Below are 25,783 nucleotides of genomic sequence, written 5' to 3'. Positions count from 1 at the left end.
AAACCGAACTAACCTAAGGACATCACAAACATCCATGCCCGAGGCAGGATTCGAACCTGCCACCGTAGCGGTCTTGCGGTTCCAGACTGCAGCGCCTTTAACCGCACGGCCACTTTTGCCGGCTTTGTTTCCTTCACTGCCTGCTCAATATACAGATTGAATAACATCGGGGAGAGACTACAACCCTGTCTCACTCCCTTCCCAACCACTGCTTCCCTTTCATGCCCCTCGACTCTTATAACTGCCATCTGGTTTCCGTACAAATTGTAAATAGCCTTTCACTCTCTGTATTTTACCCCTGTCACCTTTAGATTCATAACTATAAGCAATATTGTATTCAGAATATACATGTTTGCTACGGTCGGCACACCAATAATACTTCGTGTTTCACCATGCGCTTCGTGCAGGTCGCTGTATGGAGATTCACGAGGATTCCCAACAGGCGAAAGGGAAAGTAGAGGAGCCGCGTGTGTTGACGGCGCACGTCGTGCGTCCACTCGTCGCCCCGCCCCCCACCCCCCGCCCCCCCCCCCTGCCCCCACCCTATCAGAAGCCGAGTCACGCCGGCTGCCGACATATTGGGAAGGCGGCCGCCGTTGGGTGGCTAATAACCCGGTATTAGTTACGCAGCGAGGGACAGTCGGCCCGCCATAAGACGCGTGGGCGCGCGTCCAACCGACGCCGGCTCCGCACGTCGCCACGCTCCGTTCCCGTCCGTTAGGGCATTTAAACTCCCCAACTCTTACAGCACACATGTCCTGAACCGCCAACGATGTCGCAAGAAACATTCTCGTTTACGATCCCCCATTTCGTAAATTTACACTACTGGCCATTAAAATTGCTACACCAAGAAGAAATGCAGATGATAAACGAGTATTCATTGGACAAATATATTATACTAGAACTGACATGTGATTACATTTTCACGCAATTTGGGTGCATAGATCCTGAGAAATCAGTACCCAGAACAACCACCTTTGGCAGGCCTTGATAGGCCTGGGCATTGAGTCAAACAGAGCTTGGATAGCGTGTAGAGGTACAGCTGCTCATGAAGCGTCAACACGATACCACAGTTCATTAAGAGTAGTGACTGGCTCGTTGTGACGAGCCAGTTGCTCGGCCATCATTGATCAGACGTTTTCAATTGGTGAGAGATCTGGAAAATGTGCAGGCCAGGGCAGCAATCGAACATTTTCTGTATCCAGAAAGGCCCGTACAGGACCTGCAACATGCGGTCGTGCATTATCCTGCTGAAATGTAGGGTTTCGCAGGGATCGAATGAAGGGTAGAGCCACGGGTCGTAACACATCTGAATGTAACGTCCACTGTTCAAAGTGGCGTCAATGCGAACAAGAGGTGACCGAGACGTGTAACCAGTGGCACCCTATACCATCACGCCGGGTGACGCGCCAGTATGGCGATGACGAATACACGCTGCCAATGTACGTTCTCCGCGATGTCGCCAAACACGGATGCGACCATCATAATGCTGTAAACAGAGCCTGCATTCATCCGAAAAAATGACGTTCTGCCATTCGTGCACCCAGGTTCGTCGTTGAGTACACCATCGCAGGCGCTCCTGTCTGTGACGCAGCGTCAAGGGTAACCGCAGCCACGGTCTCCGAGCTAATAGTCCATGCCGCGGCAAACGTCATCGAACTGTTCGGCAGATGGTTGTTGTCTTGCAAACGTCCCCATCTGTTGACTCAAGAATCGAGACGTGGCTGCACGATCCGTTACAGCCATGCGGATAAGATGTCTGTCATCTCGACTGCTAGTGATACGAGGCCGTTGGGATCAAGCACGGCGTTCCGTATTACCCTCCTGAACGCAGCGATTCCATATTCTGCTAACAGTCATTGGATCTCGACCAACGCGAGCAGCAATGTCGCGATACGATAAACCGCAATCGCGATAGGCTACAATCAGACCTTTATCAAAGTCGGAAACGTGATGGTACGCATTTCTCCCCCTTACACCAGGCATCACAACAACGTTTCACCTGGCAACGCCGGTCAACTGCTGTTTTTGTATGAGAAATCGGTTGGAAACTTTCCTCATGTCAGCACGTTGTAGGTGTCGCCACCGGCGCCAACCTTGTGTGAATGCTCTGAAAAGCTAATCATTTGCGTATCACAGCATCTTTTTCCTATCGGTTACATTTCGCGTCTGCAGCACGTCATCTTCGTGGTGTAGCAATTTTAATAGCCAGTAGTGTAGCTTGCCGTCGTTGTCGCTTGGGCTAACGCCGCCTCTCGGCGGCTGCCGTTTTCTGATGGTGTACAGCAGCCTTATAAAGCTTGGCAACCCACTTTTTCCAAAGCGCTGCCGAAGCTTTTCGTACTAGTATACCAATTGTTACGTAATAGCAGGTACTGCAACAGAGTGAAATATGAGCAAAATCGGCCAACCGTTGCGTGTACGCTTCCCTTGTCAGACAGAGTGCAGTGCGTGAGTTTTTGGCGCCTGTACGTATCTCGGCACGCTTGGTGGTCTGCCTGTTGCCGCGGCTGCAAACAAAGCAGCGTCGCCCCGCCAGCTGCGTTCCTGGCATCTCATAAGCGGCCGGCTTATCTGCCGTGTTTACATGTCGGCGGCGTGTACACGTTTTCTTTCGGGTGGCTTGCGCCTAACGGCTACCGCACAGCAATTAATTTCACATCTGGGGTCACAGCCCACCGATAATACTTGCGCCGCTCCTTTCAACTCCTCCTTTATCTCCCTCGTGCTTCTGCCTTAACGACCGACCGACCCTCTTCGGACCGCGATGAGATGTGTGGCACCAAGGTCTCAGGACAAAATATTGTCTTGCCCTCAGTTCTCCCGTCTCTTTTTCTGAAAGCAGTGGTGTTCTCCGGATGTCATTAGTGTCGTTCTATCCCCAATTAGCGGCTTCTCTGAGAACGAAAACTGCTCATTTACTACCCCAGCAGAAAAAACTTTAGCTGTAGGTACCGTTACGGACGATAAGAAATCGCTATGTATGTTTACAGTTTTCATACACGACAAGGTCAAAATCAACAATCAACAAAAGCAAAACGAGGATCATGGAATATAGTCGAATTCAGACGGGTGATGCTGAGGGAATTAGATTAGGAAATGAGACGCTTAAAGTAGTAAATGAGTTTTGCTATTTGGGGAGCAAAATAACTGATGATGGTCGAAGAAGAGAGGTTAAAATATGTAGACTGGCAATGGCAAGGAATGCGTTTCTGAAGAAGAGGAATTTGTTACCATCGAGTATAAATTTAAGTGTCAGGAAGTCGTTTCTGAAAGTATTTGTATGGAGGGTAGCCATGTATGGAAGTGAAACATGGACGATAAATAGTTTAGACAAGAGGAGAATAGAAGCTTTCGAAATGTGGTGCTACAGAAGAATGCTGAAGATTAGATGGGTAGATCATATAACTAATGAGGAGGTATTGAATAGAATTGGGGAGAAGAGGAGTTTGTGGCACAACTTGACAAGAAGAAGGGTCCGATTGGTAGGGCATGTTCTGAGGCATCAAGGGATCACAAATTTAGCCTTGGAGGGCAGCGTGGAGGGTAAAAATCGTAGAGGGAGACCAAGAGATGAATACATTAAGCAGATTCAGAAGGATGTAGCTTGCAGTAAGTACTGGGAGATGAAGAAGCTTGCACAGGATAGAGTAGTATGGAGAGCTGCATCAAACCAGTCTCAAGACTGAAGACAACAACAACAACAACAACAACAAGGTCAGAATCTTACAGTAAAGCGCGTGAGAGAAGCAATTCCTATCGATCTCCACGTGAGACAGGTGGCAACCTTTAGCAGCTTGAAAAATTTAGCGTAGCATTGCAACATTTTCAAGAACATGGGCTTGTAATACAAAAATTGCGATAACTTTTTCAGCGTTTGAAACTGAGCCACAAGTATGAGTTAGGAATCTAATTCCTTCCGTTATTTTCTTGTTATATGATACACAACGGACACTTTTGTCATAAATTACCCATATTTGCTTTCCCTTGAAATTTTTACCCTGTCACTTTCGCCTGAGCTAGTTTTACCACTAACGAGCTTCCTATGGGTGCCTTGGCGAATATTTTTCAAACCAGTGTTGTTTTCTGGTAAGTGTTGTTCACACATTTGTTCTCTCGTCCAGTTTTTTCCGATATCGCTTAAATTCACATTTTGCCTGAAGTGTCCCAATTAGTTTTAGACTCTTTTTGTTGATTTTGGATAGCGTGTAGAGGTACAGCTGCTCATGAAGCGTCAACACGATACCACAGTTCATTAAGAGTAGTGACTGGCTCGTTGTGACGAGCCAGTTGCTCGGCCATCATTGATCAGACGTTTTCAATTGGTGAGAGATCTGGAAAATGTGCAGGCCAGGGCAGCAATCGAACATTTTCTGTATCCAGAAAGGCCCGTACAGGACCTGCAACATGCGGTCGTGCATTATCCTGCTGAAATGTAGGGTTTCGCAGGGATCGAATGAAGGGTAGAGCCACGGGTCGTAACACATCTGAATGTAACGTCCACTGTTCAAAGTGGCGTCAATGCGAACAAGAGGTGACCGAGACGTGTAACCAGTGGCACCCTATACCATCACGCCGGGTGACGCGCCAGTATGGCGATGACGAATACACGCTGCCAATGTACGTTCTCCGCGATGTCGCCAAACACGGATGCGACCATCATAATGCTGTAAACAGAGCCTGCATTCATCCGAAAAAATGACGTTCTGCCATTCGTGCACCCAGGTTCGTCGTTGAGTACACCATCGCAGGCGCTCCTGTCTGTGACGCAGCGTCAAGGGTAACCGCAGCCACGGTCTCCGAGCTAATAGTCCATGCCGCGGCAAACGTCATCGAACTGTTCGGCAGATGGTTGTTGTCTTGCAAACGTCCCCATCTGTTGACTCAGGGATCGAGACGTGGCTGCACGATCCGTTACAGCCATGCGGATAAGATGCCTGTAATCTCGACTGCTAGTGATACGAGGCCGTTGGGATCCAGCACGGCGTTCCGTATTACCCTCCTGAACCAACCGATTCCATATTTTGCTAACAGTTATAGGATCTCGACGAACGCGAGCAGCAGTGTCGCGATACGGTAAACCACAATCGCGATAGGCTACAACCCGACCTCTATCAAAGTCGGAAACGTGATGGTACGCATTTCTCCTCCTTACACGAGGCATCACATCAACGTTTCACCAGGCAACGCCAGTCAACTGCTGTTTGTGTATGAGAAATCGTTTGGAAACTTTCCTCATGTCAGCACGTTGTAAGTGTCGCCACCGGCGCCAACCTTGTGTGAATGCTCTGAAAAGCTAATCATTTGATATCACAGCATCTTCTTCCTGTCGGTTAAAATTCGGGACTGTAGCACGTAATCTTCGTCGTGTAGCAATTTTAATGGTCAGTAGTGTATAATGGCTTCTTGTATATTGATGTAATCGATTGATGAGAAGTTTTACTCAAGTATTTGCAACCCCTAATGAACAAATTGTGATGGCAAAGCCCAACGCAATTGGAAGGTTCTGGACTCTGCTTCTTCGCACATATAATAACACCTTGGCATTCTCGTTTTAACTCCTGAGAAAGATGGCTTTAACCGCAGTCAAAAACCGAGAATTTTCAGTCAATGGCACATCCTGAGAGCCCAGGACTTTCTGTTAAGAGCGTAGGCACCCGCGACCAGAGTACGTTAACAGGAAAGTTCTCTGGTTATGATGCCGCGTTAATTTGTAAAATAACTGTCATTGAATATACCCAACGCCTCGGCCATGGGGGCAGTGGCGTTCTTTTGTGTCTACTCGAAAGTTCTTATAAGCAGTATCCGTTGGCATTTTAAGTTTCGCCTCATCTTCGTGTGTGGATTTTCATGAAACTTACCACAGCGTTAGGACGCAGTTCAACGCACGCGAGTACGGCAAACAGTTCTTCAACACTACGAGCAGTTTCGTGTTTTGTGTGCCGAGCTGGTATGTTTAGGATCTCTGTTATGACGACTTTCACCTGGGTCCACAGTTGCTAAAACTTTTCAAAATGAGTTCATCCTGCCTGCAACTAGGGTTTTTGCTTCTTTTCTGTACTATCTTATTGGCTGGAATATAGGAAAATGTAAGTACAGAGATTGTGGAACAAGCCATAAAAAGAATGAGATTTTCACTCTGCAGTGGAGTGTGCGCTGATGTGAAACTTCCTGGCAGATTAAAATTGTGTGCCGGACCGAGACTCTACATCTACATCTACATTGATACTCCGCAAGCCACCCAACGGTGTGTGGCGGACGGCACTTTACGTGCCACTGTCATTACCTCCCTTTCCTGTTCCAGTCGCGTATGGTTCGCGGGAAGAACGACTGTCTGAAAGCCTCCGTACGCGCTCTAATCTCTCTAATTTTACATTCGTGATCTCCTCGGGAGGTACAAGTAGGGGGAAGCAATATATTCGATACCTCATCCAGAAACGCACCCTCTCGAAACCTGGCGAGCAAGCTACACCGCGATGCAGAGCGCCTCTCTTGCAGAGTCTGCCACTTGAGTTTATTAAACAACTCCGTAACGCTATCACGGGTACCAAATAACCCTGTGACGAAACGCGCCGCTCTTCTTTGGATCTTCTCTATCTCCTCCGTCAGACCGATCTGGTACGGATCCCACACTGATGAGCAATACTCAAGTATAGGTCGAACGAGTGTTTTGTAAGCCACCTCCTTTCTTGATGGACTACATTTTCTAAGCACTCTCCCAATGAATCTCAACCTGGTACCCGCCTTACCAACAATTAATTTTATATGATCATTCCACTTCAAATCGTTCCGCACGCATACTCCCAGATATTTTACAGAAGTAACTGCTACTAGTGTTTGTTCCGCTATCATATAATCATACAATAAAGGATCCTTCTTCGCAATACATTACATTTGTCTATGTTAAGGGTCAGTTGCCACTTCCTGCATCTAGTGCCTATCCGCTGCAGATCTTCCTGCATTTCGGTACAATTTTCTAATGCAGCAACTTCTCTGTATACTACAGCATTATCCGCGAAAAGCCCTATGTAACTTCCGACATTTATACATATTGTGAAATGCTATGGTCCCGTAACACTCCCCTGTGGCACGCCAGAGGTTACTTTAACGTCCGCAGCTCGTGGTCGTGCGGTAGCGTTCTCGCTTCCCACGCCCGGGTTCCCGGGTTCGATTCCCGGCGGGGTCAGGGATTTTCCCTGCCTCGTGATGACTGGGTGTTGTGTGATGTCCTTAGGTTAGTTAGGTTTAAGTAGTTCTAAGTTCTAGGGGACTGATGACCATAGATGTTAAGTCCCATAGTGCTCAGAGCCATTTTTTTGTTACTTTAACGTCTGTAGACGTCTCTCCATTGAGAACAACATGCTGTGTTCTGTTTGCTAAAAACTCTTCAATCCAGCCACACAGCTGGTCTGATATTCCGTAGGTTCTTACTTTGTTTATCAGGCGACAGTGCGGAACTGTATCGAACGCCTTCCGGAAGTCAAGGAAAATGGAATCTACCTAGGAGCCTGTATCCAATATTTTCTGGGTCTCATGAGCAAATAAAGCGAGTTGGCTCTCACACGATCGCTGTTTCCGGAATCCATGTTGATTCCTACAGATTAGGTTCTGGGTTTCCAGAAACGACATGATACGCGAGCAAAAAACATGTTCTAAATTTCTACAACAGATCGACGTCAGAGAGATAGGTCTATAGTTTTGCGCATCTGCTCGACGACCCTTCCTGAAGACTGGGACTATCTGTGCTCTTTTCCAATCATTTGGAACCTTCCGTTCGTCTAGAGACTTGCGGTACACGGCTGTTAGAAGGGTGGCAAGTATGGGGGGGAGGGGGGGGTCATATTTTCTGGAGACAGGTTAAAAATGGGATGTAGGACTACCCACCATGTCTTCCATAGACTTGCGAGCAGCTTCATGGCAGATCTTTTATAGGGAAGAGCTGTTTTGCTGGCTTTTGTTATCAGAGAGGGAGAGCGGCGGCCCTGCGGCGGAGACGCAGCGGTCTTCCCCGGAGCCGGACACCCCGGCTCGTGCCGTGGCGGCGCTGCGGTCGCCAGACTGTGACGGCGGGTGTGTTTCTTGTGTCGCAGGATGCTGAAGCACGTGCAGCTGAGCCCGTTCCGGTCGCGCTCGGACACGCTGAGCCTCAGCTCGACCGCCAGCTACTCCAGCCTGGGCAGCCCGGAGCCGCTGCTCTCCAGCCGCTCCTCGTCCTACTCCAGCCTGAGCGAGGCCTCGCCCGCGGTGAGTACCTGCCGCGCTTAGCTTACCTACCACAACTACCTGCCTATATCCACCAGCTCCGGGACTTTCACCCTGCAGAGGCACTAAGCCTGCCGCATTACTGTTTCTGGATGGCCCACTATAGTATGACACATTAGCGTCCAATGTTCCTGTAGCTAGTACACTCTGCGTCAATACACAGACCCGTACTCGTAGTATTACGGTATATTGATAATTTTTACTTATGGACAGAGCAGAAACCAAAACATTGAATTGAAACAAGCGTTCAGTTCATTGTGCTGTCGAATGTGGGCTAAAAATCCACAAATTGGCAAGAAGAACAACACCAAAATTCAACAGGAGCGTAATACGTAAGAAATTGTTCACGAAACCTGCCACTGATGATGCCTTGCAGCAAATAAAGGCGAAACGCGTATGGCACTAAAATTGTGTTTTATTCAGTTGCTGTCAGAAAGTCCATAAGTAAAAATTATCAATATACCGTAATATTACACGCAACTGAGGAATACAGGACTACAAAAGTTGAAGATGTCCGTACTCGTAGATTTTTCAGTTGCAAGGTACAATGTACAGGATGTTTTTAAATTTTTAAATTTTTAATTCCACATTAATATTATAATTGCAAAGGTAACTCTGTTACCTTTTCGCGACTAAACCGCCGAAACGATTTCAGTGAAATTAAGCGTGGAAATAGTTTGAACCCCGAGGACCCGCCAGGATAGCAGAGAGCGGTAACGCGCTGCTTCCTGGACTCGGGTAGGCGCGCCGGCCCCGGATCGAATCCGCCCGGAGGGTTAACGACGACGGCCGGTGTGCCGGCCAGCCTGGATGTGGTTTTTAAGCGGTTTTCCACATCCTACTGGGTGAATACCGGGCTGGTCCCCACGTCCCGCCTCAGTTACACGACTCGCAGACATTGGAAACACGTTCACAGTATTTCACGACTTACACTAGACGCAGACATCTGGCGTACACTAATTCCGTCCTGGGGGGGGGGGGGGGGGGGGGGTATGGGGTGGCGGCAGGAAGGACATCCGGCCACCCCTTAACATTAACCATGCCAAATCTGGGTAACCATGGCCGACTCTGCGTAACCGCGGGACAAGGCGCAAGCGATAGATAGATAGCTTGAGCCATGAGGATGAACATAGGCTACTTTGGAAGGCAAGGGAAAAAGACCGGCCGCCAAGAAAGTAAGCTGCGGTATGGAATATATTATCCCTTATTACACCAGTGAACATAAACCACCTTAAAAATTATTAAATTTGTTGTGTAAAGTACAGCTACTCAAACAGCACAATGCATAGATGCCCATCGTCCTCTGCACACATCACGTGACGGCAACGCAGCACATTCTGCGTCGTCGTCCGCTGGGGCAGTTGGTGGGGGCAGGGGCGCTCACATCGCGAGCTATTCTTACCCAAACAGCCAGACACTTTGGGGCAGCTCATGTTATTGCACATACAATAGCTTACTTACTCACCATCAAAAAGCTACTGATATGCGAACGCACCTGCCAGTAACAGCTAGTTAAACATGCAATAAGGTCCATTCTGTTTTATAATTATCACTTGTTATCCATTTATTGTAGCCGGCCGGAGTGGCCGAGCGGTTCTAGGCGCTACAGTCTGGTACCGCGCCACCACTACGGTCGCAGGTTCGAATCCTGCCTCGGGCATGGATGTGTGTGATGTCCTTAGGTTAGTTAGGTTTAAGTAGTTCTAGGGGACTGATGACCTCAGAAGTTGAGTCCCATAGTGCTCAGAGCCATTTGAACCATTTTTATTATATGTACTGGCCGCTTATCTTTGCTGGACTATTCTCAACAGATTACCATCCCCCCGATGAGGACGTGGGTCTGTACTACAGGAAACCACAGCCCAAAGTTCCGTTAATTAATTAAGGAATTTACCCCAGCATCAGTAGTTTGCTCCTACAGTGCTCTTACTACTACTTTACCTACTTTTACTAATTACTGAGCGCTGTTCCGAGTACAACTACTCGTAGTACAGTAAATGGGAGGAAGGACACCATCTGATTATACGGCAACTCCAGTTCGCAGTGTGTTCGCTCCATCCCGAAGACAAATGGTTCAAATGGCTCTGAGCACTATGGGACTTAACACCTGAGGTCATCAGTCCCCTAGAACTTAGAACTACTTAAACCTAACTAATCTAAGGACATCACACAGATCCATGCCCGAGGCAGGATTCGAACCTGCGACCGTAGCAGTCGCGCGGTTGCAGACTGTAGCGCCTAGAACCGCTCGGCCACCCTGGCCGGCAATCCGAAGACAACTAGCCCACGTGTGATGGCGGTCCTGTCGGAAGCTACCCCCCCTACTCCGATCCCCTGTCAGAGACAGGAAAGGGAGCATCCATCGCATATCCCAGCCTCCATCTTCTTCGTGACGTTTGAGGTGTGCACCAGGGATGACTGATGAACCAGATTTTCCGCTGGTGCAGATTACAATCCGTTTTTGAGCTGTCATCTTTGTATCAAACATTGTTGCTCTGCTAAGTTAGACATTTTATTACGTAGCATCTTTAAGATTGCTAGATTGTCTTCATCGTTTGTCGGTTGCTTTAGATCTTGAGTATAAAATTCTTTTTCTTTTTTTCATTACAACCTCAGTAAGAACAGGCCACTCAATTATAACACGTTGTGTGGCGCATAGACGTGCATGACAGTCACACTCTTCAAATGCCGACCGTTGTGACCGAACTGGTCTAGGCGCTTCAGTCCGGAACCACGCTGCTGCTACGGTCGCAGGTTCGAATCCTGCCTCGGGCATGGATGTGTGTGATGTCCTTAGGTTAGTTAGGTTTAAGTAGTTCTAAGTTCTAGGGGACTGATAACCTCAGATGTTAAGTCCCATAGTGCTCAGAGCCATTTGAACCATTTGACCTCTTCTCATTCCTTTTTCGGCATTATGTGTAGGTACGCATGGTGCGGCTGTGGTTTGTGACATAATGGTTCTACATCTACATCTATACTCCGAAAGCCACTCAACGGTGTGTGGCGGAGGGCACTTTACGTGCTACTATCAATACCTCCCTTTCCTGTTCCAGTCGCGTATGGTTCGCGGGAAGAACGACTGCCGGAAAGCCTCCGTGCGCGCTCGAATCTCTCTAATTTTACATTCGTGATCTCCTCGGGAGCTATAAGTAGGGGGGAAGCAATATATTCGATACCTCATCCAGAAACGCACCCTCTCGAAACCTGGACAGCAAACTACACTGCGATGCAGAGCGCCTCTCTTGCAGAGTCTGCCACTTGAGTTTGCTAAACATCTCCGTAACGCTATCACGCTTGCCAAATAACCCTGTGACGAAACGCGCCGCTCTTCTTTGGATCTTCTCTATCTCCTCTGTCAACCCGACCTGGTACGCACCCCACATTGATGAGCAATACTCAAGTATAGGTCGAACGAGTGTTTTGTAAGCCAACTGCTTTGTTTATGGACTACATTTTCTAACGACTCTCCCAATGAATCTCAACCTGGCACCACGTTACCAACAATTAATTTTATATGATCATTCCACTTCAAATCGTTCCGTACGCATACTCCCAGATATTTTACAGAAGTAACTGCTACCAGTGTTTGTTCCGCTATCATATAATCATACAATAAAGGATCCTTCTTTCTATGTATTCGCAATTCATAACATTTGTCTATGTTAAGTGTCAGTTGCTACTCCCTGCACCAAGTGCCTATCCGCTGGAGATCTTCCTGCATTTCGCTGCAACTTCTCTCTATACTACAGCATCATCTGCGAAAAGCCGCATGGATCAGACACTTGCTTGAAAATAAAATGAAAATGAAAACGCTTGCAGCCGTCAGATGTTTTATCTGTGATGTTTCACAAGGTATTTTCAATTTATTTTTACTTATGTGTAGGTAGAGTCAATCTAAACAAAGACTGCTCAAAAGAGTCGCTATCTTGATGGAAAACGTGACTCGTTCTCACTAGTAGTAACACTTTCTTCAAAATGTCGTTTAACACATCCAGTCGAGAGAGCGAATTAAGTGCAAGTGTAGTCCAGTGGTAGCGAAGCAGAAAGAAATGCCCCTAGCAGCAGGTAGTTCCGAGGTTCTGACGTGGTGTGTCGGCCCGTTGCCTACCTCGGGGAATATTGGAATTCTCTGTAAGGCAGTGAGCCATACTAGAAAAGTTTCTGACGAAACGTGCCTTTCTTTGCGGTACGAGATGTGACCACAAGAGTGGCAGCCACGATCCGGGCCGAAGGTCGGTGCGCTTGTCGGCTGCCGGACCTCGGCGGCTAGCTGGCCGGCTGCGGGCGCGAGTTCGTTGCTCTGCTGGCGCGGCGGACCGCCGAGTGGGCGTCGGCCCCCACCAGCTGCTCCGACCGCGCCCTCTGTCCGGCTACTGGTCGCTCCGTACCGCGGCCGGTAGGGAAACCCGCCATCACAGAGCTTCTGTACGGCGCCCTTACTCTGACCTCTAGAGCTACTTTACTTTCCAGTTTATCTACCGTATTATTTATTCGAAAATGTAACCTGGTCAATTGAAGGAAGGCAGTCAAGGTTGGAGCAGATTAAAACTGCGTGCCGGACCGAGACTAGAACTCGGGACCTTTGCCTTTCGCTGGCAAGTGCTCTACCAACTGAGCTACCCAAGCACGACTCACGCCCCGTCCTCACAGCTTTGCTTCTGCCAGTATCTCGTCTCCTACCTTCCAAACTTTACAGAAGCTCTTCTGCACAATGGTCCCGAGTTGGAGTCTCGGTCCTGCACACAGTTTTAATCTGCCAGGAAATTTCATGTCAGCGCACACTCCGCTGCAGAGTGAAAATCTCATTCTGGAAACATCACCTAGGCTGTGGCTAAGCCATGTATCCGCAATATCCTTTCTTTCAGGAGTGCTGCTTCTGCAGGGTTCGCAGGAGAGCTTCTGTAAAGTTTGGAAGGTAGGAGACGAGATACTGGGAGAAGTAAAGCTGTGAGGACGGGGCGTGTGTCGTGCTTGGGTAGCTCAGTTGGTAGAGCACTTGCCCGCGAAAGGCAAAGGTCCCGAGTTCGAGTCTCGGTCCGGCACACAGTTTTAATCTGCTAGGAAGTTTCATATCAGCGCACACTCCGCTGCAGAGTGAAAATCTCATTCAAGGTTGGAGCATTTCTTCGATGTTTTTCAACCTCTACACTGGGCATGCAGTAAGGGAAACTAAAGAGAAATTTGAACAGGGTATTCACATTTAGAAAGGAACCCGCCATGGTAGCCGAGAGCACTGACGCGCTGCTTCCTGGACTCTGGTAGGCGCATCGGCCCCGGATCGAATCCGCCCGGCGGATTAACGACAACAGCTGGTGGTGCCGGCCAGCCTGGATGTGGTTTTTAGGCGGTTTTCCACATTCTACTAGGTGAATACCGGGCTGGTCCCCTCGTCCCGCCTCAGTTCCACGACTCGCAGACATTTGAAACACGTTCACAGTATTTCACGACATACACTAGATGCAGACAGCTCGGGTCCACTACTTCCGTCCCTGTGGGGTACGGGGTGGCGGCAGGAAGGGCATCCGGCCACCCCCTCAAATTAACCATGCCAATTCCGTACTTCACTCTGCCGACCCTGCGCATAATGCGGGATAAAGGCGGTAGTAAAAGAAAAAAAAACGAATTCATGTTCAGAAAGGAGATATAAAAACTTAGCGATTACTTCGCAATTCCGCCAGAGACGGCAAAGGACTGGCAAGAGCAGTTGAATGAAATCGATGGTGTTTTGGAAACATGCTGTAGGCTGAAGAACAACATAAGTAAAACAAGCGTTCAGAATGAAAATTTTCACTCTGCAGCGGGGTGTGCGCTGATATGAAACTTCCTGGCAGATTAAAACTGTATGCCGGACCGAGACTCGAACTCGGGACCTTTGCCTTTCGCGGACAAGTGCTCTACCAGCTGAGCTACCCAAGCACGATTCCGGCAGGAGAGCTTCTGCGAAGTTTGGAAGGTAGGAGACGAGGCACTGGCGGAAGTAAAGCTGTGACGACGGGGCGGGAGTCGTGCTTGGGTAACTTGCCCGCGAAAGAGATAGGTCCCGAGTCCGAGCCTCGGTGCGGCACACAGTGTTAATTTGCCAGGAAGTTTTAAAACAGGAGTAACGAAATGTACTCGAATTAATTCAAGTAATGCTGACATGATTAGATTAGGAAACCACACACTAATAGGAAAAATTTAATTTTGCTATTTGGGAAGCAAAATAACTGAAGATCGTCGAAGCAGAGAGGATATAACATGGAGACTGGCAATAGCAAGAATGGCGTTTTCGCAAAATAGAAATTAACAACATTGTATATAAATTATAGTGCTAGGAAGTCTTTTCCGAACGCAAATAGTTCAGACGACTAAAGAGAAGTGTTTTGAAATGTGGTGATACAGAAGAAAGTTGAAAATTAGATTTGTAGATTCAATAACTAATAAGTGGGAACTGAATAAAATTGTCGGAAAAAGGAATTTGTGCCACAATTTGACTGAAAGCAGTGATTGATTGATAGGACACATCCCGAGGCGTCAATAAATCGTCACTTTGGTAATGGAAGAAACTGTGGGGAGGTTAAAAAAGGAAAAAAAGTGTAGACCTGAATACAGTAAGCTCGTTTAAATGGATGCTTGCACAGGATAGTCTAGCGTCGAGAGCTGCGGCAAACCAGTCTTCGGACTCAAGACCACACAACGTACACAACATCAATAATAACAACCACAACGTGAATGACATTACATCTCACATCAGATCGGGATTTTACACTTCCAGTACTTTATACGTCACACTCCCTTAATAATCGATCATTTTAATGTGAAACATAGTAATAAAATAACAGTAACAGAATAAAAAAGATTTGAAACAAGGTTTGAATTTGTCTTGTGTCATTCGAAATAATAGTTTTGTCTAACAGTACAACCAATACTACTACTGTGATACGGGAAACATGCTGATGGAAGAAGGAAGGATGATGAGGAAAGTTTTTGTCCCCTCCCAAAAGGAGGACGTAAAGCAACAAACAGTTTGTCACACCTGAATAGAGACATTAGGAAACGAAAATTGAAATGTTTTGGACATGTTCAAAGACTCCCGGAAAGAAGTACTGAAAGACTCCCAACAATGAGGCGTACGCACAAGATTGTGACACCCGTCGGAAAATTGAAGAATATGCTATGGACCCAAAAAATACCTCGAGAAAGTCCATAGAGAAGCAGTAGAAGTAGAAGACAGGAATTTGTTCAGTCAAGTGGAAAAGCGTCGTGTCGTGCAGCGAGAGAATGAGGTTCCAAACAAAACCAGGAAGCAAGTGAACGGGCAGACCGTTTCGCTGCGTACGGACGAGTTTTACACATAATCAACAGTTTTATAAACTATTTCTTTTTCCTGTTGTATCTGCAGCTGTCCTTCGTAGCATATTCCTCCTCAGAAAAAATTTAGGTACTTTCGCTTTCTGTATCATTCCTACGTTTGTCACCGATTACAGGTAACGAAGACGTTCTGTTCGCAAATACTTTCTCCCTCAGTCTGGTGTACTCCGGTTCCAACTGGATATTCACAGGATAGTCCACGAAATCTGCAAGTAATTTCGAGTACCAAAAAGAGAACCAGAACAGCCAGCCAGAATACCGACTGCTTTGTGACGGACCCGGGACCCGTTTAAGCTGCGTGAGTCTCCAACCGTAGCATATTCCTCCTTAAAATAAATTTAAAAAAATGGCACTTTAGCTTTCTGTATCACTCATACATCTGTCACCGATTAAAGGTAACGCAGACGTTCTGTTCGCCAATACTCCCTCCCTCAGTCTGGTGTACTCCGCGTCCAACTGGCTATTGACACGATAGTCCAAGAAATCGGCAAGTAATTTCGAGTACCAGAAAGAGGACCAGGGTGGCCAGCCAGAATACCGACTGCTTTGTGACGGACTCGTGTAAGCTGCGTGAGTCTCCAGCAAGCGGCATACGGCGCGAGCGGTCGCAGCGACGCGCGAAGAAGGAAACGCCAGCGTGGCGCAGAGCCTCCGACCCTCTTAATGCGTCCAATTAAGAGCTGCTTTTTGTGACGGCTCGCGACCTCGCTTCCTGGCGCCAACACAGCTCTGTGACTCCTCCGTCCGGGTGTCAGACGAAAGCCGACGCTCACAAAACGTACGTGCAGCGCATCGTTATCAAAAGGCTGCAGTGTGTCGGTACCTCGTGATCTCTGCGACATTGGACGAGTCCGACATCTTCTGTCGCTTCTCTGATTAGAACACGCGGTGTGAACGATTCTGTCGTCAGATGTGACCGGATTGATTTCGTTCTATACAGGGTGAAAAGTATTTAAACCGACAAATTCTGGGAGGTTTTAGGGGATATCAAAATAAATATTTTTCCCTAATGTCATTTTTTTCCTATGAGGATTATTTAAACCGGTGGAGGCTGTATTACGCTCTTCATTTGTTAGAGGTCGTATTACGATCTTCAGCCGTTAGAGGATGTAATAGGCTCTTCATTTGTAGGCAACTGCTGTCCACCAGTGTAGTAGTGCATTGTCTCTGTTTACTAATTGAGTGATACACCTGGAGTGAGTACACTGATATGGTTGGTGCGTACTACGTAGCACACCACAGTGGACGAGCTGCACAGCGGTTTTATCAACAACAATATCCTGATCGCCGTATCCCGCATCATACGACCTTTGCTGCTGTGTACCAACGTCTGCGTGAGACCGGGTCATTTAGCAGATTACCTGAACAGGGACACCGTCGCACGGTAAGGAAGCTGCAATTTGAGGAAGCTGTCTTGCAGCATGTGGAGCGGGATCCTTCAAGCAGCACTCGTGCAATTGCATGTAACATGGGGACGAATCTGACGCTTGTAAGAACAACACTTCGAGAGCAATTGTTACGTCCATTTCACTTACAGCGTGTCCACAACCTGGAACCAGTTAATTATTCACCCAGAGCACAGTTTTCGCAGTGGTACCTGGAACAGTGTGAAATGCAGCCTACATTTCCATCCTCTGTGTTGTTTACCGATGAAGCAACATTCGGGAGTGATGGAGTCTTCAACATGCACAATTCGCATGTTTGGAGTGCGGATAACCCACATGCCACACTTACTAGCGCTCATCCAGTGCGGCTCTTCGTTAATGTGTGGGTCGGTGTTGCTGGGGACTGTTTAATTGGACCGTATCTGCTACCTAGGCCATTAAATGGTAGGCACTACTACAATTTTATCGCCAGAGCATTGCCAGAATTAAAGACGACCCGCTCCCTACAAGACAACGCATGTGGTTCCAACATGACGGAGCGCCGGCACATTTCAGCCGTCGTGTGCGTCGATTCCTGGACCGACGGTTCCCAGAAACCTTGATTGGCAGAGATGGTCCTGTACCATGGCCTGCTCGATCCCCAGATAAGTCCACTCTGGACTTTTTTTGTGTGGAGAGATGCGCAACCTTTTTTACGCAACTCCTGTTGCATCAGAAGAGGATCTGGTTGCCCGGATAGCAGCAGCAACAGGAAAAATTCAGGATACTCCTGGGGTTTTTTCCCGTATCAGACAGAACATGATCCGACGGTGTAACCTTTGTTTACGTGTCAATGGAGGCATTTTTGAATATCTACTGTAATTGAAATTGGGTTGTGTTAATGTGTTGTCTCTTGGTCATACAAAAATGGAAAAGTGTTCGTTGGTTTAATTAATTTGCCGCCAGAGAAATCTTCCTCTACCGGTTTAAATACTCCTCATAGGAAAAAATGACATTAGGGAAAAATATTTATTTTGATGTCCCCTACAACCTCCCAGAGTTTGTCGGTTTAATTACTTTTCACCCTGTATATAGTTGATGCTCTACTTCCAAGAAATTAGGCCACTGCTCGAGAAACACTCTTGAACAATTGTGGAATTTCGCAGTCAGTGACAAGAGTAATTAAAAATATTCAGAATGTTCCATTTATCTCGAACACACAAAATACCTTTTTGTTCTGAATCATAAGTCTTCTTCCTGACTGGTGTGATGCAACCTCCACGAATTCAACTCCTGTGCCAACCTCTTCATCTCATAGTAGCACTTGCAACCTACTGTACGTTCTCAATTATTTGCGGGGTATATTCCGATCTCTGTCTTCCTCTACAGTTTTTACCCTCTACAGCCCCCTCTAGTACCATGGAAGTCATTCCCTGATGTCTTAACAGATGTCCTATTGTCATATTGTCCCTTCTTCTGGTCAATGTTTGCCTTCTACTCCTTTCCTCGCCAATTCTGCGGAGAACCTCTTCATTACTTACCTTATCAGTTCACCTAATTTTCAACATTCGTTTCTATCACTACATCTCAAATGTTCCGATTCTCTTCTATTCCGATTTTCCCACAGCGCATGTCTCACTGCAACAATGCTGAGCTCCAGACATATATTCTCAAAAATTTCTTTTTCAGATTAAGAAATATGTTTGATACTATCAGATTTCTCTTGTCCAGGAATGCCCTTTTTGCCAGTGCTGGTCTGCTCTTTATGTCCTCCTTGCTCCATTCATCATGGGTTATTTTGCTGAGTAGGTAGCTCAAAATGGTTCAAATGGCTCTAAGGTCATCAGTCCCTTAGAACTACTTAAACCTAACTAACCTAAGGACATCACACACATCCACGCCCGAAGCAGGATTCGAACCTGCGGCCGTAGTAGCGGCGCAGATCCGGATTGAAGCGCCTAAGAACCGCTCGGCCACAGCGGCCGGCCTGAACAGGTAGCAGATTCCGTAATGTCATCTACTTCGGGATGACCAATCCAGACGTTAAGTTTCCCGCTGTTTTTATTTCTGCTCCTTTCATTACTTTTGTCTTTCTTCGATTTATTCTCAGTACATATTCTGCACTCATTACACTGTCAATAACATTCAACAGGTCCTGTAATTCTTCTTCACTTTCGCTGAGAATAGCAATGTCACCAGCGAATTTCATTGATATCCTTTCACTTCGAACTTTAATCCCACTTTTCAATCTTTATTTTATTTCTGAAACTGCTTCTTGGATGTAGAGCTTGGGCAGTGGGTGCGAAAGACTACGTCCCTGTCCCACACCCTTTACAATCCGAGCCCTTCTTTCTTTGTCTTCCACTGATATTGTTCCCTCTTGGTAGTTGTACATATTGTATATTATCCAACTTTCCCTAGAACGTGTTCCCATTTTCCCAAGAATTTCTCATATCTTGCACCATTTTTCGCTGTGGAATACTTTCAGCAGGTCGGTAAATCCTGTGAGCGTGTCTTGATTTTTCTTTTCAGTCTTGCTTACTTCATCAACCGCAACGTCAGAACTGTCTCTCTGGTGCCTTTATGTATCCTAAGGCCAAACTGACTATCATCTAACAGACCCTTAACTTTCTTTTCGATTCTTCTGCATATTACTCTTGTCAGCAACTTGAATACATGAGCTGTTAAGCTGATAGTGCGACAATTCTCGCACTTGTAGGCTCTTGTAGTCTTCGGAACTTTATGTATGATTTTTTTTCCGAAAACACTTTTTTATACAGAAGCAAAATCAAAAATCTATCAAGCGAATTTTGTCTAGCTACCAGGCGCACAGTAACCAACATGACTGGCTTCTTTGTGACTTCGTTCGTCACGACGATATTAACAGTATTAAGTCTTTTTTAAACAGGACCCTATATTTGTTTACTCGGTAATCCACTTCCTGTCCTCGAGACCTTTTTCAAAACCAATGGCAGTGTACCATTTGCGTAAACATGACATTGCAAAAAACGTAATAATTTTTATGTAGCTCCATATATTGTAGCAGAAATAAAATAAAAATAGCCGTAGTGTATCTGTCCTCACCAAGGTTTTCCCTTGATAGTAAAGCAAGTGAAGATAACGGAAGTTCTATCATAAATATTTCTTATTGGCATCCCCCCCCCCCCCCTGTCCCACTACTAGCGTGCCATGTATTTGGCTGAAAACACCGGGTCGGATTTCGGGTGGTCGACTCTAAACTTGGAGGCCGGCCGGAGTGGCCATGCGGTTCTGGGCGCTACAGTCTGGAGCCGAGCGACCGCTACGGTCGCAGGTTCGAATCCTGCCTCCGGCATGGATGTGTGTGATGTCCTTAGGTTAGGTAGGCTTAATTAGTTCTAAGTTCTAGGCGACTGATGACCTCAGAAGTTAAGTCGCATAGTGCTCAGAGCCATTTGAACCATTTGAACCATCTAAACTTGGAAATAGAAACTAATCCAAACAGCTCATACTCACCACTGTACAGGTACTCGAAAAGCCAGCTGTTCAAATCTATCTGGTTTCCCTATAGCGCTTAAGGTCAATGTGAGGATTGTTCTTTTGAAAATGACGCTCCTAATTTGCTTCCCGAAGCCAAGCTTGTGCTCGATCTGTAACGATCTCCGTGTCGGTGAGACATTAAATCTTCTTTTCTTTGGTTGTCAGGAAAATATTGAGACTCGCAATACTCTAACAAAGTCGTATAGTGCCACATTCCACTCCCCCTCTCCCAGATCGCTGGTATGTGACTGTATGGGATGTACAGCAGTACAACACCATGTCAGTATACTTAAGCGCGGAATGTAAGATACAAGTAAATCAATAAATAAAAGTGAAAAGAGAAACAGATAAACTGCAAGGCAATCAGTTGTTTTCACGTTCACTCATTCAAGAGACCTGTACCTTCTGGAGCTGTATGAAACATCCATATGACAAGCTGATTAGTTCTCCCAAAAAGTCTAATGATCTGTCAGATCCCTCATTTCTTCTTATTATGACATACTTTATTCTTCAAACGCAAACAACATAATTTAAATCAGCTATTGGAAACGATATGTGTTTACATCCTCTGAAAAACTCGTATTACAGGGACCCCTCGGCTCTGAGCACTATGGGACTCAACTGCTGTGGTCATTAGTCACCTAGAACTACTTAAACCTAACTAACCTAAGGACATCACACACATCCATGCCCGAGGCAGGATTCGAACCTGCGGCCGTAGCAGTCGCACGGTTCCGGACTGCGCGCCTAGAACCGCGAGACCACCGCGGCCGGCTATTACAGGGACGTTATTTACCTTTTTATATAGTTTTCTGTTGTCTTTAAAATTTTCCTCTGGCGCCGGCCGGAGTGGCCGAGCGATTCTAGGCGCTACAGTCTGGAACCGCGCGACTGCTACGGTCGCAGGTTCGAATCCTGCCTCGGGCATGGCTGTGTGTGATGTCCTTAGGTTAGTTAGGTTTAAGTAGTTCTATGTTCTAGGGGACTGATGACCTCAGAAGTTAAGTCCCATAGTACTCAGAGCCATTTGAACCATTTTTTCCTTTGGCGATATTTAATTTGCATTTAATTTCTGAATGATGACTCAAAGCACCAAAATATCGATTTCGCTTCTGGTACATTCGAAACGGAACAGTCATGAACTGTATGATGCCAAAGTGTGTGTCTGAGCAAGTGTGAAGTGCTGTTGCAGACCCTCAGCAGGAGAGACCTGAAATTATCGGGCGCATGCGCATAACGGGTGTCATAACACTTGTTCGTTACATCCATACCGCGTCTTAGGACGGGCATATAATCTCTCGCGATTGCTCCTTTTCCGCCTCAGATTATTTTACCTCCTAGCAAACGCTGCTTACTACTTCCTCGTGGAGAAGGAAGGCCGAGTTGCACAAAGCGTGCACGCTTCAGGTAAGCGGGCGTATCTCCGCGATAAGCACGCTCCACTTTCACTAGCGGCCAGTGGTCGGTGCAACGAGATGCCACGACTGCCCTGCTCGTTCGCTGCCGGTGCGTTGCACTGGCTGTCAGCAGCCGGCGCGGAGAAAGTGGAAACAGCAAGGGGCAGGGACGCAATTAAGCAACGCCCTTCATTGTCTAGGGCCATCCTTTGCTCGCTGCTGGCGAGTGAGCTTCTTAATTACTCGGGGGCGGCTTTCTTTCGTATGGAGTAGGAGTAACAGTCGCGCGTAGGTGCACAGTAGCGAAGTGTGCCTGGCACAGCTGACGCTTTTCATACTGTCACCGATCTTATCTATGCAGTGCGGTTGCCCCCGCCCCCACTCTCAACTCTCTCTCTCTCTCTCTCTCTCTCTCTCTCTCTCTCTCTCTCTCACTCCCCATGTGTGTGTGTGTGTGTGTGTGTGTGTGTGTGTGTGTGTGTGTGTGTGTGTGTGTGTGAGCAAGTGATAGGGAGAGAGAGAGAGAGAGAGAGAGAGAGAGAGAGAGAGAGAGAGAGAGAGAGAGAGAGGGGGGGGGGGGGGAGAGAGAGAGAGAGACAGAGAGAGAATTTATCACTGCTGAACTATTCCTGCCTTTTATAGCTAGTGTGCGAAGATCGCTTTCAAAACATTCCAGGCACTTCAAATATTACTGCATGCAGCTTACTGCTACAAAAAATCAATGAGAATCGTATGTATGTGTTGGTAGTTTTCATGTCGTACGAGAACACGGTATTAGTAGCCCTCACAGTGTGTTTTACTGAAGAGAACTCCACCTAAAAATTTTCGGAGGTGGTTGTATGGACCAAAACAAGAAGCAAATCTCTAGTAAACATGGGCTTTAAAGTACCTTTTTAGCTATGAGCACTAATTCATTTTCGCTACTATGAAACACGGTTCCTCTATTGAACAAGTGCTCATACCTCTTAAGGTATGCATTTTAGAGCCCATATTTGTTTTCTTTTTGTTTTTGGTCCATACTAGTGTGTACAGTTTTTGTGATGTTTAGTAGGTGTACATAAACGCAAGTTTTTATTATTAATAAACACTTCATTCTTTTAAATATAAGGCAGTGCTTCGGAACGCTTGAATTACTGTTTGCATTTGTGCCTACAACGAAAACTTCGTGTGCTCAATAGGTCCCGTAGAGAGAAGTGGAGAACTGCTTAAAACAGTGGACTGAAGTCGAAGGGTTCAAATCCTCGTCCAGTATGGCTTTCGTACATCGCTGTACGGATTCCGCGGTTTCTCTGCTTGAAAAGGACACTATCGATATGTTCTCCATTCTTGTACTGCCATCACATGTTCATAAGAAGCCCCTCCAGCGGCATTTCCAGCCACACCAGAAACAACCAGAATGTGTGAGGAAACCTTGTCTCTACTGCATAAGGCTCTCACGCTTGCGTAAGTAATGAAGAAAGTTTAGAAATTCATTACAGGTTGTCAAAAGTACGATATCAAATGAATAACAGATGAGAAGAAACAGAAGTAGGTGACGCTCAGGGGGATGGATACATAAAATATCGCTCTGAAATGATTAATGAATGCATTGAAATACAAATCTTAGCTCTTAATAGATTATCTCAGGTCAGCTGTGCGACATGTAAAATTAAAGCAAAGAAATAATAACTCGCAGATTGAAATGATCCTTGCAAGAATTTATTTGCCACAATCACGTTAGTGGCTCTGAGCACTATGGGACTTAACTTCTGTGGTCATCAGTCCCCTAGAACCTAGAACCACTTAAACCCAACTAACCCAAGGACATCACACACATCCATGCCCGAGGCAGGATTCGAACCTGCGACCGTAGCGGTCCCGCGGCCCCAGACCGCAGCGCCCAGAACCACACGGCCACCCCGGCCGGCACGCCAGTGGCGCTCCGGCCCCGTGTCACTGATAACCATCTCGCTCAGATACTTGAAAGAGGCACATAACGATTGAATCCGAACCACGTTGCAATTCTGTGGTCTTCCACATACAGACAACTTTTTTTTAGTTTGACGTCTTAACACTGGTTTGATGTGGCCCGCCACGAATCCCTATCCAGTGCTAACTTCTATCTCGGAGTAATAGGTACGACCGACATCCTCAGTTAGCTACATCTACATCTGTACTCCAAAAGCCTATGGCGGAGTGTACCATTCTATTTTCCCCGTTTCCCTGTTCAGTCGCGTATGGTTCACGGGAAGAACGATAGCTGGTAACCCTCCGTGTGGGCTCGAGTTACTCTGATTTTGTCTTCATGGTGTTTCCGCGAAATTTACGTAGGAGGTAGCAACATATTGGTTGACCCTTCTAGGAACGTGCGCTCTCGGAATATTAACAGTAGGCCATGCCTTAATACACGACGCCTCTCTTGCAGAGTGCGCCACTGAAATTGACAGAGCGTCTCCGTGACGATTTCGCGCTTACTAAATGAACCTGTGGACGAAACGCGCCGCTGACCTTTGGATCTTCTCTGTTTCCTCTATCAATCCTGTCTAGTGCGAATCCCTCACCGACGAGTAATATTCAAGCATTGGTCAAACTAGTGTTCAGTTCCATTGTTGATGACCTACGTTTCCTGCGGATTCTTCCAGTGACTCTCAGTCTGTCATCTGCCTGGCCCGCGATTAATTTCGAGTGGTTCGTTCCATTTCAAATCACTCCGTACGCGTACTCCTAGGTATTTTATGAAAGTAACTGCTTCCAATAATTCTTCTGCAAACGTGTAATTATACAATGAAAGGGTCTTTTTGTTTATGTACTCGCAATGCGTTACATTTTTTTATACTGAGTTTCTATTGCCACTCCCTGCACCAAGCGTCAATACTCCACAAGTATTCCTGCATTTCGCTATAATTTTCTAGCCCTGCGATTTCTCTGTATACAAGAGCATCATCCGCGGACAACCTCATGGACTTCCGACATTATCTACTAGCTCATTTATATACAGGCTGATGAAAAATTCGCGCACTCGGACTGCGCAGCGCGATTCCTCACATACTAGCAATACAAAAATGCTTCTCACAAAATTTCGTTCTGCGCATATTTGGGTCAGTAAATGGACTTTGAAAATTGGCAGTCTGGCAACACTGTAATTGCATGTACCGTAAGTACCGCTGTCAGCACTCTAGTGCAGTGGATAGCGTTTTGTGTTAGCATGCAGGAGGTCAAGGGTTCGATTCTTTGTCGAAGCGTATTTGTTTTTATATGCCAATTTCATTCTGCGAAATAATACTGTAGTATACACCTTAACTTAAGCCACATGTACCCGACATTTACGAGGTAGATTCCTAACGAAATCAGTGGACCTGAACGTGGCAAGAATAATAGTTGGTACTAATCGATGGTACCTCCGGGGGGAGGTTACACAGAAAACAACTTTGGAATCTAGTACACGCAGTAGTGCGAAACAATTCGCGTCCACGCAAATGGCTTGTTTAAAAGCTGATCAATGAAAACGATTGTTCTTCCATTTCTGTGTTCGTAGTGTGTAAGTGCAAATGTTTTGTGGAAGACGCACTATAATCGTTGTAAAACGATCAAGATGCCCGATACCGTACCACGGACACTATATTTACCAAATAAAAACAAAGTCGCCTCAATCCAGAATCGAACCCTCAACCTACCACATGCTAACCGAAAACGCCACCCACTGCATCAACCGCGTATCACTACTCCTACGTACTGACAGAGGTAGTTGCCGTAGATGTGATTACAGTGTTGCCACAATGACGGAAATATACGCAAGACGAAATTTTGTGAGAGACATTTTTGTGTAGTTAGTATGTGAGAAATCGCTTTCCGAGAGACCTAGTGCGCGAATTTTTTTTCACCCTGTATATTCTTGAAAGCAGTGGTTGTATA

At 46.6% G+C, this 25,783-nt stretch overlaps 1 protein-coding gene across 1 annotated transcript in view; it reads left to right on the top strand.

Moving 5' to 3' along the window:
* Positions 1–25,783, top strand: part of LOC124615623 — a 459,371-nt gene that overhangs the window by 202,197 nt on the left and 231,391 nt on the right. Inside the window, exon 2 of the mRNA XM_047143628.1 lies at positions 8,091–8,244. Within this exon, the coding sequence (XP_046999584.1) occupies positions 8,092–8,244 (153 nt within the window). The 5' untranslated portion in view covers position 8,091. The remainder of the gene's footprint in view (positions 1–8,090; positions 8,245–25,783) is intronic.

This window comes from Schistocerca americana, chromosome 5, assembly GCF_021461395.2.
Source record: "Schistocerca americana isolate TAMUIC-IGC-003095 chromosome 5, iqSchAmer2.1, whole genome shotgun sequence".
NCBI classification, from domain to species: Eukaryota; Metazoa; Arthropoda; class Insecta; order Orthoptera; family Acrididae; genus Schistocerca; species Schistocerca americana.
This window is presented reverse-complemented; position numbering and strand designations above follow the sequence as displayed.